Genomic DNA, 16,454 nt, shown 5'->3' on the forward strand with positions numbered 1-16,454 from the left:
TTTCTGGCAGATTTGCCAAGACAACCTGCCTGGGTGTCCTCCTTATTGCTTACTATTACTTTGGAAAAGCAAGTAGTTCATGTCTTTGAGCTCCTGAAGGAGATAGGGAGAGATAAAGATGAATGCAGAGATCAGTAAGTTTGGTTGTAGATAATGTATGTCTTTTTAAAAGCTGTAGTAGTTCATAGGAGGAAAAGATTATGGTTTAGAGAATAAGCCAGGAGACATTTTTAGAACATGTAGTTGAGTCAGTAGGCTAAATATGGCAGTTTGATATGATAAAAATAATTTGAATTGACAATTTATTCCTTACCTTATTGAGTGATGGGTTATTCTGTGACAGTAGTTGTGAGGATGAAAACAAAATTTCAGTGGACTGAGAAACAGGTGTCTCCTTAAAATTTTTTGACAGTGACTAACAAAATCTAAACTCCTTTGCCTGGCTTTCAAAGCTTTTCAAAGTTTCATTCCACTACACCTATCAAACCTTATTTCACATCTCATTCATATTTACCCTTCTACTCAAGGAGGACTCGTCTGATTACTGCATCTGAAAGCACATTGTCCATTTCTACATGTGTTGATATTTGCACTTTTACTTCTAGTCGCTCTCCTATCACACTTGCATCTTTGACTTCCAGAGATGCCAATTAGTTGAAAAACCAGGACTTGTATTTTCTATTTTCTTTTTCTTCCTCTTTCTGACTTAAAAAATATCTATGCTTGCAAATTGTTGGAGATCAAAGAAGAGGGTATGTATCTCGAGTGATTCTTGCCTTGGGTGATAGTTGGGAGTTTGGATGTGAGAAAATCCATGTTTTAGGTAAGGGAAGGCAGAAAGTTAATCCAGAGATCTCCACAGAATTAGTCATTTTTTAAAAAAATTTTATTCATTTTTAAAAAAAATATTACATTCAAAAAATATGAGGTCCCATTCAACCCCACCACCCCCACCCTTACTCCCCCCACAGCAACACTCTCTACCATCATCATGACACATCCATTGCACCTGGTAAGTACATCTCTGGGCATTGCTGCACCTCATAGTCAATGGTCCACATCATAGCCCACACTCTCCCACTTTCCATCCAGTGGGCCCTGGGGGGATCTACAATGTCCCGTAGTTGTCCGTGAAGCACCACCCAGGACAACTCCAAGTCCCGAAAACACCTCCCCATCTCATCTCTTCCTCCCATTGCCCGCACCCAGCAGCCACCATGGCCACCCTTCCCACACCAATGCCACATTTTCTCTGTGGACATTGGATTGGTTGTGTCCATTGCACATCTATGTCAAGTGGGGGCTTAGATTCCACATGGATACTGGATGCAATCCTCCTGCTTTCAGTTGTAGGCACTCTAGGTACTATGGTGTGGTGGTTGACCTTCTTCAACTCCATGTTAGCTGAGTGGGGTAAGTCTGATAAATCAGAGTGTAGGAGCTGAAGTCTGTTGAGGCTCAGGGCCTGGCTATCATATTGTCAGTCCAGAGATTCAAATCCCCTAAATACATCTTAAACCCCAACACCAACTACAATTCCAATAAAGTAGCATGAAAGTCTTGTGAAAAGAGATCCATCTGAGTCCAGTTCCATCATGCAGAAACACCAGCTCCAAAGAAGGGCCATCTGACATGGCAGTGAATCCCATTCGCCATGACCATGGAACCCGTGGGTCTCTTTATCCCTCAAAAGAACCACTACCTGGGTTTGTATCCACTTTGTCTGTCTCTGAGGCTCTGCTCAGGTGTGCATAAGAGCAATCCTTCTGACAACCTCCAGACTCTTTTTTAGAGACTTGTAGCCATATAAACTCATTTCTCCTTTCCATTTCCCCCTTACATTAGGTCAAACAGCATTTTAAAGTCATGTTATTATATGTAGACAGGGATATTCTGCTGATCCGCTTTGAACCTTTAATTCAAGGTCATTTTCTAGTTGCATCTTCAGCTGGTATTTGGTAGTGATCCCTTGGTGCCAGGGAGGCTCATCCCTGAGTGTCATGTCCCATGCTGGGGGCAATGCACTGCATCTACATGCTGAGTTTGGCTTCAAGACTGGCCACATTTGAGTAACATGAAGGCTGTCAGGAGGAAACTCCCAGGCACAATGCTGCTCTAGGTCTTCTTCTTATTGCAGGCGTGTAGGCTCACAAGCATAGTCATTAGTATCAGGAGCCCACTGTTGTACCCTCATTCCTTCCTGGTTCTTACCTTTGCACCTGGGGGACTGCTGCTGCTCCCCTAGGGACCACGACAGAGCCCCCCCGGCCAGGAACCCAGTACCCCCCCAGCTGTTGTTTTTAATTGTTTCCACTATGAGTATATCTAAACATTACCATGCACCCTGGACATATGCCCTGTATAACTCCCTGTCAACCATATATAGCCTGTCAATAACATCCCATACCAGTATTCCTCCACCGCCATTGTTGAACCACTCTGTAATCCAAAACTTCCTGTAAAGTGAATCCCAATATAATGTCAGGTTCCCTTACTAGTAAAATAGAATATAGCGATGAGTTTAAAGGTTAGATCTAGAGTTCATATTGATTTGGAAAAATTTCTACATCCTATCTTTTTCTTTTCTTTTTTCCTAATTATTGAGCTTCTCTTCACAAGAGTCTTACATCACGGTAATTCATATATACAATATACAGTACTCCCACACATCCACCATAAAACCTTTTCCCTTCCACAGCGATAATCTTTTAACTTATTCATATCATATTTACTGAAACTGATGTACAGACTCTAAAACAATAGCTTTCAAACAAGGTGACATCTGTGCTTACAATGTGGTCCATACTTTAGGATATACAGTTTTCTAAATTTTTTAGTTATCCTATGTTTTACATTATGGTTTACATTATTAGTCTGTCGTCCCCTATATGTTTTTGGGGTAATATTACATGCTTTATATTCATCCTCGTGTACTCTCACAAAACTCCTCTCTTGCCCCCATAGGGCTTTTTCAGGCACTCGAATTGTTCTGCCTGATCTTACAATAATGGATGCAGGCCATTTTAAATTTCATTTAAAATTTATAGAAGTGTAAGGTCCAAAATGTATATCATATTGTATACCATTGACCATGGTCAGTAGCATAGCAATGTTTCAATATTTTCACATCATTTGTAACAAATGTACCATTTGTATGTAAATTGTTGTTAATGAGTGGGGGGAAGGAGGAGGGCCTTGAGGATATGGGAATCCCCTATATTCTCTATGTGACTTTTCTGTAACCTAAAGCTTCTTTGAAGATAAAATGGAAAAAAAAAAAAAAAAAAGACACTGGGGGAATATATGGAAGAAATTCTCACTGTGCATGTAAGAACAGATCTTACAGAGATGAAAAACATATTGTCTAAAAATGTTTTATTTATTTATTTTTTTGTATTTTATATGTTATTTTTTAAACTGTCATTATTATGACATTATTATGGCTTCATCTTTGGAGAAGATTTGGACCACAGAAGGGTTACAACTATTCCTGTAGGGTGTTGGTGATGGGGGAATGCATGGGAGGGGGTTCATCTGGGGTATGCATATGAATGTGTTCAAGTGATAAGGCATTGTCATGACGGGTAGAGATTTACACAGTAAGGAAAAGAATATTGAATTTCCTTCCTGGGAAGTTCTGCTACATTCCCCGAGTACAGGGTCAGTGCCTAGTTAAGGATGACAGACCACTGCACCAGGCCCTTGATAATGATGATTGTATTTATGACCTTTTCTTTAGAAATTGAATCTTAGCCTATTATTATATGTTGCCTAAGAATTACCTCCTGAAGTTCTCCTTTTGCTAAAATTTGGCCTCTCTTTAAGCCAAACTCAGCATGTAAACACACTGACTTCCCCTCAGCATGGGTGATGACTCTCAGGGATGAGCCTCTCTGGCACTGAGGGATTATTACCAAGCACCAATTAGTAATGCACCTGGAAAAAGACCTTGACCAAAAGGGGGAACTGGTAAATACAAATGAGTTCTTATGGCCAAAAGATTTCAAAGTGAGTCAAGAGGTCATTCCAGAGGTTATGCATATGCCCATCTCAGCATGATCTCACTGACTGCCACAGTAATTATTACCTTAAATAGCAGGGTTTCTGAGGGCTCTAGAGATGTCCAAACACAATAGATGGGGCAGATAGCGCAAGAGCTTGGCGCCCTGCCAGTGGGCCTGACCTTGGAACTGTTGTTTCTCAGTATGACAGAGTTGGATGCATTTGTGGTTTCCCTACACATAGCTTTTCTGCCCCTTTTATTTAAACCTATACTAGTGTTATACTTAATAGGTATATGCCCAAGAGACTTAAATCTTTGATCTGTCCATGTGCCAGCTGGGCCCCAAATCTCAGCAGAGTTCCAACACCTACTCTCCAGTTCATTGAATTCACCCAGGACAACTAACAAGGTTATGAGATGGACAGCACCCATCCCAAGGAACAGAGACTCTGCAGGAAAGAGAGCTCCATCCATCTGCCCAATGGAATTAAAGCACTCTCAATTAGAGGCAGAGTGGGCATCATGATTTCAGAGTCCTTAGGACTGGGGAATGAATGATGGACTAGAGTAAACTTACTGTTATTCCAGCAATAGAAGAACTTTTATCTGCTGGCAGTAGCCAGCAGAGATTCTGAGGGGAGATGAAGGGAAAAATAGGTGTAATATGGGGTCATTTTTGGAACACTGGAATTGCCCTGTGTGACATTGCAATGGTGGATACAGGCCATTATGTATTTTGTCATAACTTACAAAATTGCACGGGACAGTGTAAACTGTAATATAAACTGTAGTCCCATGGTTAGTAGTAATGCTTCAATATGGGTTCATCAATTGTAACAAATGTATCACACAAATGAAAGATGTTGTTAAGGTGAGAAAATATGGGAGAGGGAGGGAATGGAGCATATGGAATCCCCTATATTTTTTTAATGTAGCATATATATAATCTAAAGTTCTTTAAAATAAGTAAATAAATAAATAGTTTCAAAAAGACTGCACCAAGCTTCAGCAGACACTTAAAAGTCTGTACATCTACCTATGCAGGATCTTGTGTCAGTCTGGATATCAAGACTAAAGGTAGATACCTATACCTCAAGGGACTGAGTTGCTTCTGTGACTTTTGATCAGAATGAGTCCCTGCTGCTCTACCTCACTAGCCATGGATTCAGCTACATTCTTAAACAGAATTTGTTAAAATGGATAATTATATTATTCCCTAATTTACTTGAGAGATGGCTAATAGAGCTGTGGAGCTCAGTAGTGTTTGTCTTCACTAAAAATCCTCTGATTCTGAATATTTTAGTGTTTCTTTTTTTCATGAGTGAACAACAAATTCCTTTACTCTTCTTTGTTTTATCCATCATCAGTGCTAGAAACTGTTCGTGTAGTTATAAGGTTTTTGGAAAACATTTGACCTTCTTGTACATTCACCTGACACAGAAAGCCTTGATGTGTTTGTTCAGCCTTAACATGCTTAAACACGTAGGATGCCATAGAAAAGATGGTCAGCATTCACTCACATTGTTACATATGTTTTTAATGTTAAGATATCTAAAAAACATAATTTGAATGAAAAGGCAAGCATACAACTAACAATGTTAAGTGAGATGCATGTGGAGGATAACACATTTCAAGATTATTTCTCCCCTAACAATTTCACATTCAATTAAAAGGTAAACCAAGAGGAGACTAATGAGTTCCTAAGGGATAGTACAAAAAAAGGAATAATATCAAAGTGAAAATGGCAGCTTCAGGTAGGAGAGGGGGTTTGAATCAAAGAGTTTGCCTAGGAAGGGCTAGATTGAGAATTCCCAAGAGTAGTTTAACCTAAGATGATAGACCATACTTTCTCATATATCTGTGAATCTGAACTACTTTTGTTATTTCCATCCCATCTGTGAATGTACTGGCCAGAATGTGAGTAGCAAGGATCTTATATGGCATTTCCTAAATAAACTTCCTCTAATTTAGTAAAACCTTAATTTGTAACAGTACAATAGAAAGATGAACTGAGAATAATGAAAAACTCTTGATTTTCCTGATGATTTACTATGTAATTCTCTAGAACACCAATTGTAGATCTGGACAGAAATTACATCTTTACTCTTGAGTCCACAGATATGGCATATCTCCCTATTATTCAGATCCTCTTCTATGTCCTTCATTGAAGTTTTATAATTTTCTCCTTACAGTATTCCATATTGTGCTATGTTTATCTTTGATAATATCAATGTATGGTCATTTTGAGTGGGATATTTAAAGCTGCACTTTTTCTCTGGTTACTGCTATCCTATTAGATGGTTTTGGTCTAGTATTTGGTCACCTCTTTTTATTTATTTTATTTTTAATAGTTTCTCTTTCAATTCCTTTGCATTTGCTTGTTACGGTCATATTCCCTACAGGTAATGGCATAGCTTAGTGTCTACCTTTCTAATATTTTTATATCTCATTTCTTTTTTCTTGTCTAATTTAAGAGCTTTGTCCTCCAATAAAGCACTGAGTACCAGTGGTGAGAGGTGACAGTTGTTCCTTATATTCTAAATTGACTAAGATATGACCATGTATGTATGCCCAAAACTTTCCTTCCAATCTTTTCCTCTTCCTCCCTCCATTCTTTCCCACCCATGAGTAATTGAGAGCGTCTGCTAAAAGAATGTTCAATTGATTGGCTTCATTTTGAAGTAATCACATATTTCTTAAGACCTTCCTGGTCATGTTGCATGATAATTTTTTTTCTGCTTCATATCAGGCTTGTTATTATATGCAGTACCTAACCTATGCCTAATACATTAATGCACAGTGAGCTAAAGGAAGAATCAGAATTTGTTTGCCTCTACGAAAAAAAAAAAAGTACCCATAATATAGCCCTTTATTGATTTTGGTAAATTCACTATCAACTTTTCACTTCCTAAAACTGTAAGTGTGCCTGAATTTAACAGCTCTCTCCATCCTCTATTTCTTGTGGTTTTAGAAGGCTAAGAAATTAAATCACAAGACTTTTAATCTGTCCAAAATGAGAATGAATTGGATCTCCATGGGGGTACAGGGTTACTTTCCTCTCATAGATGAAGTGCCCAGTCTAAATTGAGATCTTTGAGATGTTTGCTCTGTTTGCCCAAGGGACTTAGGTGCTGTTTCCAGGGATTGGCTGTTCTGGGGAGTTGTGGTCCTGGAAGAGTGTTGTGCTCGCATGTTAGAGTAAGTCCTCCTTGAGTAGAACAAATTTACCCTTCAGAGACTCAACCTTTGACACAGTCAGTCTTTAATATTTGCCTGAGTGTGGATGGAACTAGAAAAACAATGTGTTCCTCAGTGCATACGCATTTTGCAGCCAAACCACCAGGATGTGATATTTCTATTCTTAATGATTTTCCCTTTCTTCTTTGGTCTAGTGTCTGTACTTACATGTCCTGATAAAGTCTTTCTTTAATTCACTCTAATTATTTAGCAATCAAATAGGAGCTGGATATGAGAACCCCCCAATATTGCATTAACTCTGTTTTAGATATTATTTCTACCTGTGTGCATCATTTGGTTCACATTTATTCAGTACTTTTCCTTCTGGTGTTATCGCTTGCCCTACAAACTGACACGACATTAATTGTGACTTTGACTAATCCCTTTGCTTGCCCTGGGATTTAGAGCAAACAGCAGAAGCTATAGCACTTGGAACTTTTCTATGAACTGGCTTTCTTGATAACCTGTAATAAAATCTTTACTCTGCCAACCAGGACAAATGTCAATGAAAGTAAACCGCAGCATCCACATTCTTAAGAAACTGATGAAAATATACAGAGGGGAAGATGACTGACCACTTTTACTGAGCAGACTATTTATCAGTTGCATTCATTTTCTTCCCAAACTTCTCACAGGTAGAAAATAAAGGTTCAGAAGTCTATAGGCGACACTAGGTTGTTAGATATTAAAAGCTTTGTTTGCAAATTAAATAGCGTTAGATGTAGTGCTCAAAGAAATTTGGTAGTTGAAAATTGTGTCCATGTTATGATACTTATAAAAGGAGTCATAATAGATATAAGTCTAATTTTGGTTCTGGGAACTTTAGCTGGTTGACTAAATATCGAGCGTGAAACACTTAGATGGGATTTACCATTTTGCTTTTATAAGCTGAAATCAGAAGTAGTAAAAATCTTTGGAAGTCCTTAGAAAGTGACACATAAATATCGGGTGTTGAGGGCCCACTCTTTATTCCGTGGCCGGGCACATGGGCTCGGGGCTGGGTACTGGTTCTCCTAACTCAGTGCTCAGAGGCAGTTTCACATTCCTTGCCATTTTCTTGTCTGCCTGAGACTGATTACTCCAGCAAATGCTCTACTTGTCAATCTGTGAAAGGACAAACCCATTTGAAGTGGAAATTTGGAACTATGGCAAGTCTGTTTTTCAGACTTATGTATAAACTTTTTAAAAAATTTACCTATATAAAGGTTAAATAGCTGTTTATTTTCATGGAAATCCATATAATCCCTTATTGTCCTTAAGATGAGACTATGTGATATGAATTCATATTTTAATGGAGTAGGATTAAAAACAACAATAACAACAACGAGATGGAGGTATTTTATTTCTGGATAGTTGTGCAGAGTAGTTTTACAGTTTTTCTTTTGTATTTAAGGTGACAACCCTCGTCAACACAAGCAACAAAGGCCCCTCTGGTAAAAAGAAAGGGAGGTCTAAGAAAGCCCATGTTCTGGCTGCTTCTGTAGAGCAGGCCACTCAGAACTTCCTGGAAAAGGGCGAACAAATCGCCAAGGAGAGCCAAGATCTCAAAGAAGAATTGGTCGCTGCTGTAGAGGATGTGCGCAAACAAGGTAGGCAGAACAATATTGTTCACGAGGGTCGTATATTGGTGTGCAAACAGTGGATTTTGTTCCAGAATCAGTGCATAGCTCCTCAGAGAAGAAGTCTTATTTTTCCTGTCTACAGTCGCCATTTTTAATGTTTGCTGCAAGTGGGTTCGTGTAGAAGTAATTTTGTTGTGGCAGTGCAGCACAGCTACAAACATTCTATGTCTGCTGTTCCTTTAAAAGTCTTCAAGTTGTTTTCCTTTGATAGATGAAATCTGACTCTTGTGTCAAACTCAGGCTTTAGGGAAGGTAAGATGGGATGACCTCTTACTTGTAGGATTTAAGGACGAAGAGAGGAGAAGAATATAAAGTGGTATAATGAAATATTTGTTGCTTTGTTTGATACCCAAAATTTATAATATCAGCTCACAGCTTTCCTCACAATTCTCTCTCTCTTATTTATCGTTCCATCACCTATCTTTCTATCTACCTACCAATCTACCAGCTATCTAATGCTAATTAGCAACTTTAGTTAAATGTTCAAAGGCACCACAGAATCAGAATGAAGACACCTACTCCCCAATTTGACCTCCCTTCTGAATCTCTTCACTCCGTGGAGGCCACATTTATCTATCTAGTTTGCAGATTATTTGCCTCTCTTTCCACATACAATGGATTTCATAAAGCTCCAGAGAATTTAGATAGGGCGACTTCCTATCTCAGCTTGTCAAAAGCAGGCATGTTGTTCCTGCCCCAGGACCTTTGCACATGCTATGCCTTTCATAGAATGAAGCGTGACTCACTCCTCACCTCCCAGCTCAAAGAACAACCTCCCAAGGAAATGTCACTGACACTTCTGTCTTATATTTTTGACTCTTTTCCTTGTCACTATGTACAAGATAACTAAATATTTATGAAGTGGCTTGATTTATAACTTCCTTCCCTGCCACATTTTAAGTCAAAAGAGACCAGAACCATTTCTCCTGCTGATCATTGATTTCTAATGGCTAGCCCTTAACACTTCAATAAATATTTGTTGAATGAATGAAGGGGTGAATGGAAGTTCTATCCCCTTTCTTCTTGCATGCCTATCACTTCTTCAGTTCACAACCGGACAATTAGTCCCTGGAAATACCAACATCCACCATTCTTCATGCTCCATCTTCTTCTCCCATCTTTTCTCTCTAACAGCTAATTTTGTCTCTTTTAAGCTAATTGAAATAGTTACTTTACATTACAGTGTAGAATTTCCTATATTCACCCAATGGTAAAATTGCATCAAGTGGTGGGAGTACATTTGTGTATGTATTTTGACAACATGAATCCTCCCAAGTTTTCATATACTTTTGAAAACTGGTTTTCCTTCAGAATTGCAGATGAGCATTTCTTTGTTTTCATACATCTGTAGCCTGCATGGTTGCTTGTTTTTTAAAGGTTGAATTGACACAGAAGAGATTACACATAATAAAGTGTACGCTTTGATCATTTTTGAGAAATGTATGCATTTGTGAAACTACCGCCACAAACAAGACAGTGAGCTCATCCATGGTGGATAGTGTTTTGATTGGCTGGACACTAGGACCCTTCCCAAAAGCATTTGTAATTTATGATGATATTTTCCCCATTTGGTTTTCTTAACATTTTTTGGTTCCCTTTCTTTTACCTTGCAAGTTAGTTTTTACCCATTCTCTAGAAATTAATATTTTGCTTTTCTTAAAGATTCTTAAATAAAATTTCATGTCCTTAATCATCTACATGAGAGGAAAAGTTATTCTCCAGTGGGCCGTATCAGGAGCTTACTTTCTGATAGATTCATTTGCATCTTATTGGCTTATTGGCTCATGTACACTGCTTCTATGTAAAAGCAAAGACAACAAAATGATAACTGAAATGATTCAATCTAGGAAACTTTAGCATAGTTTTCATACAGGTAACACTTTGTCCTGTGTTCAGATTGCATTCTTTTTTAGTTGTATTGTTGAAACAGAAAATTCAGAGTTTAAGTGAATGTTAAAGTTTACTCTACTTCCAAAAAATCTAAGGTGTATAGTAAATGTAATTATGTTTTTGGATTTGATGTCATAACCAACGTAATTCATTGCTGGTCTGTCCTAGGAGCTTTAGAATAAGGGATTTGATTATGCTAATTTAGAACAGCTTAGAGTGGTGGTTTTTCGAGAGAATATTTTTAAATTCCTCTCTGTTATCCATTTCTTATTACAGAAAAATTATGCTTCTGAAATGATGCCTGTGTGTAGCCTGTATAAAGCTTAATTGCCACATGGTCCTTTTTTCTGACAGTGTCGAATTCATGGAAACATCGCACAGTACACAAAGTAAAACTTTTAGTGCCAACAGCCTTTACAGTGCTCTTCCATGTTTCTCTCAAACATGTCCCGTACACTTGAGATGCTCATCAGGAATGAGAAGTGCTTCTCCTTGCTGAAAACGAAGCCCTCTGCCCCTAATTCCAACTCTCTCATCTCTTCTTCCCCTTCTGTGGTTCAGCTCTTTACTGTGAACTCTGCCTAATCTGTCTGTCTTTACCCAATTTTCCCATTTGCTCATTTTCTCGATTTTATTCATAAATGAGTTGATTTTTGGAGAGAGGTGAGAAGAAAGGAGCTTGGGAGGAGCATGGGTGAGGTAAAGCAGAGATTACTTAGACTTAGAAACCTTAGAATATAGTGCCTTCCTTCTAGAAAATAGTAATCTTTTTTCTAATATGAAAGATGATATTCAGAAATTATGAAAACACTGACATTTGGAAATATTAGCTTCCTTGAAAGCTCCTCCATCATCCATTAGAGGGCTGTCTTATTAAATGATATCTGGTTGGGAAATAAAATATATTATGGGGTGATCTTTTACTATTGAGTTGCTTTTTATTTTTTTTAATTTTTTATTTTTTATTTATTTATTTTTTTAAAAGATTTATTTATTTATTTATTTCTCTCCCCCACCTCCCAGTTGTCTGCTCTCTGTGTCCATTCGCTGTGTATTCTTCTGTGACTGCTTCTATCCTTATCAACAGCATCAGGAATCTGTGGTTTTTTTTTTGTTGCATCATCTTGTTATGTCAGCTCTCTGTGGGTGTGGCGCCATTCTTGGGCAGGCTGCACTTTTTTTCCGCGCTGGGTGGCTCTCCTTACGGGGTGCACTCCTTCTGCGTGGGGCTCCCCTACACGGGGGACACCCCTGTGTGACAGGGCACTCCTTGCATGCATCAGCACTGCGCACAGGCCAGCTCCACACGGGTCAAGGGGGCCCGGGGTTTGAACCTCGGACCTCCCATGTGGTAGGTGGATGCCCTATCCATTGGGCCAAGTCCACTTCCCACTTTTTATTTTTAATCAAATGATGAAAAGTGTTATACTTTTTCCATTTTTAGCAGGTGTAAATGCCAGCAGTTTTAATATTGTAAATCTCCATTTTCTGAAGAGTTTATTTTTGTTCTTTGAAGTTTCACTACATTTGTTATCATAATTACTGTAATCTTGCATAATTATAAGCAAACTTATCTATTTAACTGTGTTATTTTGCCTCATATGGTTAAACTTTTAGTTATTTGAATTGTTTGTATAATTTTTAAAAATACATTATATCTTTCAGGCCTAAACTCTATCCCAGATTTTAAAAAGTTTACAGAATGAGTGAGACTTTATTTTTACCCTAGAATACTCCAATAGAAGACTTTCCTGTATTTCTAAGTTTTAGCCTGCAAAAAAAAAAGTATTTGAGTAGGCTTATGATAGCACTTAATAGTAAAACAAGTAACAAAAATAAATTATTAAATGCACGTAAAGAAGAAAATATTGTACTCAAAACACAGAACCCTGATATTTTAGGATTAGCTAAAAATAAGGTATTTGGTCAGATGGGATGTATGTGTGTGGTGCACACACGTTTGTTTTATCCTAGCGACGATGGTTTCATTTATGTATATTATCTCTTAATTTAAATTTGAATTTCATCAGGATAGGAACACTGGTGCATATGTATTTCTTTCTACTCTAAGGCACCCTTAGCATGGTGCTCTAGCATGTGGTAGATGCTATTCAGGAAGGAGGCTTACTTGTGAAGTGAGCTGAAGATAGAAGCTTGGTTAGGAGATCTGATTTCTATTTTACCTTGGCTGCTATGTAGATGATTAAGTTAAATCACTTAATCACTTTCAGTCTCAGTGTCCCCATCTTTCAATTGCAGACAATAATTGTTGGGCTTGCCTCATTGCACTGAATTACTAAATGAGATCACAAAGGATGAAAAACAACTTAAATGCTACATAGATACTGGTGTAATTTTTGAGTTATAATTTATTAAATCAATCTGAAGTATCTGTGGTAAGAGCCTTCCCCCTTTGTTATTAATAAACAGTTCTGGGCCCTTCTAGGCAGAATGCTGGGAGCTGAATCACCACCTAGAAGTCTTCTTGAAGAAGATTTATTAGCCCATTTTGGCTGAGGGTTGGTAGATGTAATTGGTTTCGGGAAGCCAGGGTGATGTTGTGCTGCCAGTGAGCCATGTATGGACAGAATCCTTGAACATGATGAGTGCAAAGGGACTTATTCACATCCTGCCTTCGGAAGCTCTGGGCTAATGAAAGCTTGAGAAGGAAGAAGGCCAACACTTCTGATGTTTAGCATCAAGATCTGCCCTGAGAATTATTTCTGGATGATGAAGTAATAAACAAGGTTTTCTCCAATTTTAGTAGACATTACAGCCATGTGGGATGCTTTGTAAACTTTGCTGTCCAAGCTTTACCACTTATCAGTTAAAACAGGCTCTAGGGTATTTCTCAGGCATCAAGATGTTCCCTAGGTGATCCCATGGTGCAGCCAGTTTGAGATGTGGACTAATCCACTTCTTCATTAGAGCTAGTTAGACAATTCATCAATCCCTTTAATCAGCTAGTGTTTCATACTAGGCAGTTGATGGTAGTCGGTAATTTTGTAAGACTTATGGACTTCAAGGTAGGGAGATTGATAGAGGAGAAACAATCTGGTATTCTATATCAAATGTTATGGGTAGATATTCCCTATGCTAAATGATGTGTTATCAAGTCTGACATTCTGTGGGCACTCAGTGCATATGTATTCAGGTATATTCTAGGGACCTAACTCTGTAGGACTGTTAAGTACTAAAGCAGTTGTGGGAAAATAAAGATCTATAGCTGGAAGTAATAAAAGGTGGTGATGCTTAGGTTGAGCATTGATTACAAATTTGGGAAGAATAGTAGAGTAAGCATTTCAGGTTTAAGTTACCAGATTTTTAAAAGCAAAGAGGTAAAATGATGTTGATAATGTTGATCATTGAGAGATGAAAGGTGATGTCCCAATTTGTGCAGAAGTTGTATATTGGGGCATAGTGAGAAAAATGAAAAATGAGGTAACGACTCCAGGTTGGAAAAAGTATGGAACTAGGCTCATTGTGGACAAGGGGGGTAGGGGCAGGGAGAGGGAGAAGGAAAAGGAGAGAGAAAGAGAGAGAAGAAGAAAACAAACTCGTTGTCTGGTTCTTACCTGTCTTAGTTTACCTGGCTGCTATTTCACATACCACACAACACACAATGGATTTGCTTAAACAACAGAAATTTATTGGTTCATGGTTTAGAGACTATAAGAGGTCCAAAATCAAAGACATCAGTTCAGCTTGCTTTCTCCAAAAAATCTGTGTACTATGGTGCTGGCTGCTGGCAATCCTTGGGTTACCTTGGCTTGAATTTCTGCCTCTATCACATGGCTCTGTCCTCTGCCTTCTAAGTTTTCTGACTTTGGTGTTCTCTTTAAAAGGCCTCCAGTAATCTGGATTAAGGCCTACTTTATTCAGTTGGTCACACTTTAATTAAGAATAATATCTTTACAATGTCTCAACTGGTGCATGCCTCTAGGGACATGGATTAAGATTAAAATCTTGTGTTGGTGGTATACATAATTCAACCAACACACTATCCATTTAAGTGATATTTTAGAAAGATTAATTTGGCAACTTAGTAAAAAGCTGACCGAACCATGGAAAGACTGGTCCTAGATAGGTGGCTAAATTGTGATATTGTGTGGGAAACAAAAGAAAACACCTTCAGGGTCCAGGATTGGGTTGGTGGTGATGTGAACAAAAACAACAAACTGCAAAAAGTTTAGAAGAGGTTTTTCAACTTATTGAAAGGAAAAGGCAAGAGTTAACATTTATTCTAAGTTTTTCTCTCTAGGCAACTTAATTGGGAAATCTTAAGGGCAACTGGGGCAGGAAGTAGGGGAACAGTTTGTTTTTAAGCATTGATGAACGAGGAGAACTGCCTACCAGATGGTTAATGCTCAGGGAATGAAGCTTTGGGGAGATGGAGGAATTTAGAAGTCAGTGGAGATGATAAATGAAGCTTTCAGAGACAGAGCTTTCTTTGAGTACTTGCCAATAGAGAAGAGTAGAGGAATATGGCCTTAGTTTTGGAAGGAAGACTGAATTAGTATTATAAAATGGAATGGAAATAAAGAGAGAAAGTGTGCCCTGAAAGACTATCAGGGAACAAAGTACCGAATCCTGAAATCCAAGGGAATAGGATATTTTGCATAGCAGACAGTGATCAGTCAACACCATAGAATGTTATTTCAATCATGTCAAATACTTTTCAGATCACTGAAGATGAATAATGAGAAAACACCATTGGATTTTGCTAGAAGGGCATAATTAATTATATTCAAAACTGCGTTTTAAGGAAATGACAAGGATAATAGCTAAGTTAAAGGAAGAAATAGAATATATATTTTTTAAAGTCCATGGAACTGCACAACCCAAGCAGTGAACCCTAACTTAAGCCAAGGACAATAGTTAATAGTATAATTATGAAATGTGCTTTCGTTAAATGTAACAAATGTACCACACCAAAGCAAGGTGTTGATAATAGGGTGGTATACAAGAATCCTGTATTTTTTCTTCTTCTTTATTTTATTTTAAATGTTACATTAAAAAAATATGAGCTCCCCATATACCCCTAACCGCCTTACCCCACTCCTCCCACATCAACAACCTCTTCCATCATCATAGCACATTCACTGCACCTGGTGAATACATTTTGGAGCACTGCTGCACCACATGGACAGTGGTCCACATTGTAGTTTACACTCTTCCCCAGTCCACCCAGTGGGCCATGGCAGGACACACAGTGTCCAGCATCTGTCCTTGCAGCACCACCAAGGACTACTCCAAATCCTGAAAATGTGCCCACATCATATCTCTTCTTCCCTCTCCCTACCATCAGCAGCTACTGTGGCCACTTTCTCCACATCAATATTACAATTTCTTCCCTTACTAATCACTATAGTTCCCCAGCAGAACACCAGTAAGTCCACTCTAATCCATACTCTATTCCTCCATTCTGTGGACCCTGGGGTGGTTTAGTCCCCCTCTACATCAAGAGGGGGCTTAAATTCCACATGGATGATGGATGCAATTCTCCTGCTTGCAGTTGTAGGCACTCTTGGCTCCCTGGTATGGTGGTTCATCTTCACCTCCCTGTCGGCTGGCCAGGGTAAGTCCAATAAACCAGAGGGCAGGAGTTGTTAGTCTGCTGAGGCTCAGGGCCTGGCTGTCATATGGATCCTGTTATTTTATGTATGATTGTTCCATAAACTCACAACTTCTCAAATAGAAGT

The 16,454-nt window shown here is 38.5% G+C and overlaps 1 protein-coding gene across 12 annotated transcripts in view; it reads left to right on the forward strand.

Annotated features, from left to right (window-relative positions):
• Window positions 1-16,454, forward strand: part of CTNNA2 (catenin alpha 2) — a 1,156,618-nt gene that overhangs the window by 239,441 nt on the left and 900,723 nt on the right. For 8 of the 12 annotated variants that reach the window (XM_058278987.1, XM_058278990.1, XM_058278988.1 and 5 more), the window contains one exon: window positions 8,634-8,829. The exons of the other annotated variants lie outside the window; for them this stretch is intronic. In XM_058278987.1, the coding sequence (XP_058134970.1) occupies window positions 8,634-8,829 (196 nt within the window). The remainder of the gene's footprint in view (window positions 1-8,633; window positions 8,830-16,454) is intronic. 12 annotated transcript variants of the gene reach the window in all.

This window comes from Dasypus novemcinctus, chromosome 17 (assembly GCF_030445035.2).
Source record: "Dasypus novemcinctus isolate mDasNov1 chromosome 17, mDasNov1.1.hap2, whole genome shotgun sequence".
Taxonomy (NCBI): Eukaryota; Metazoa; Chordata; class Mammalia; order Cingulata; family Dasypodidae; genus Dasypus; species Dasypus novemcinctus.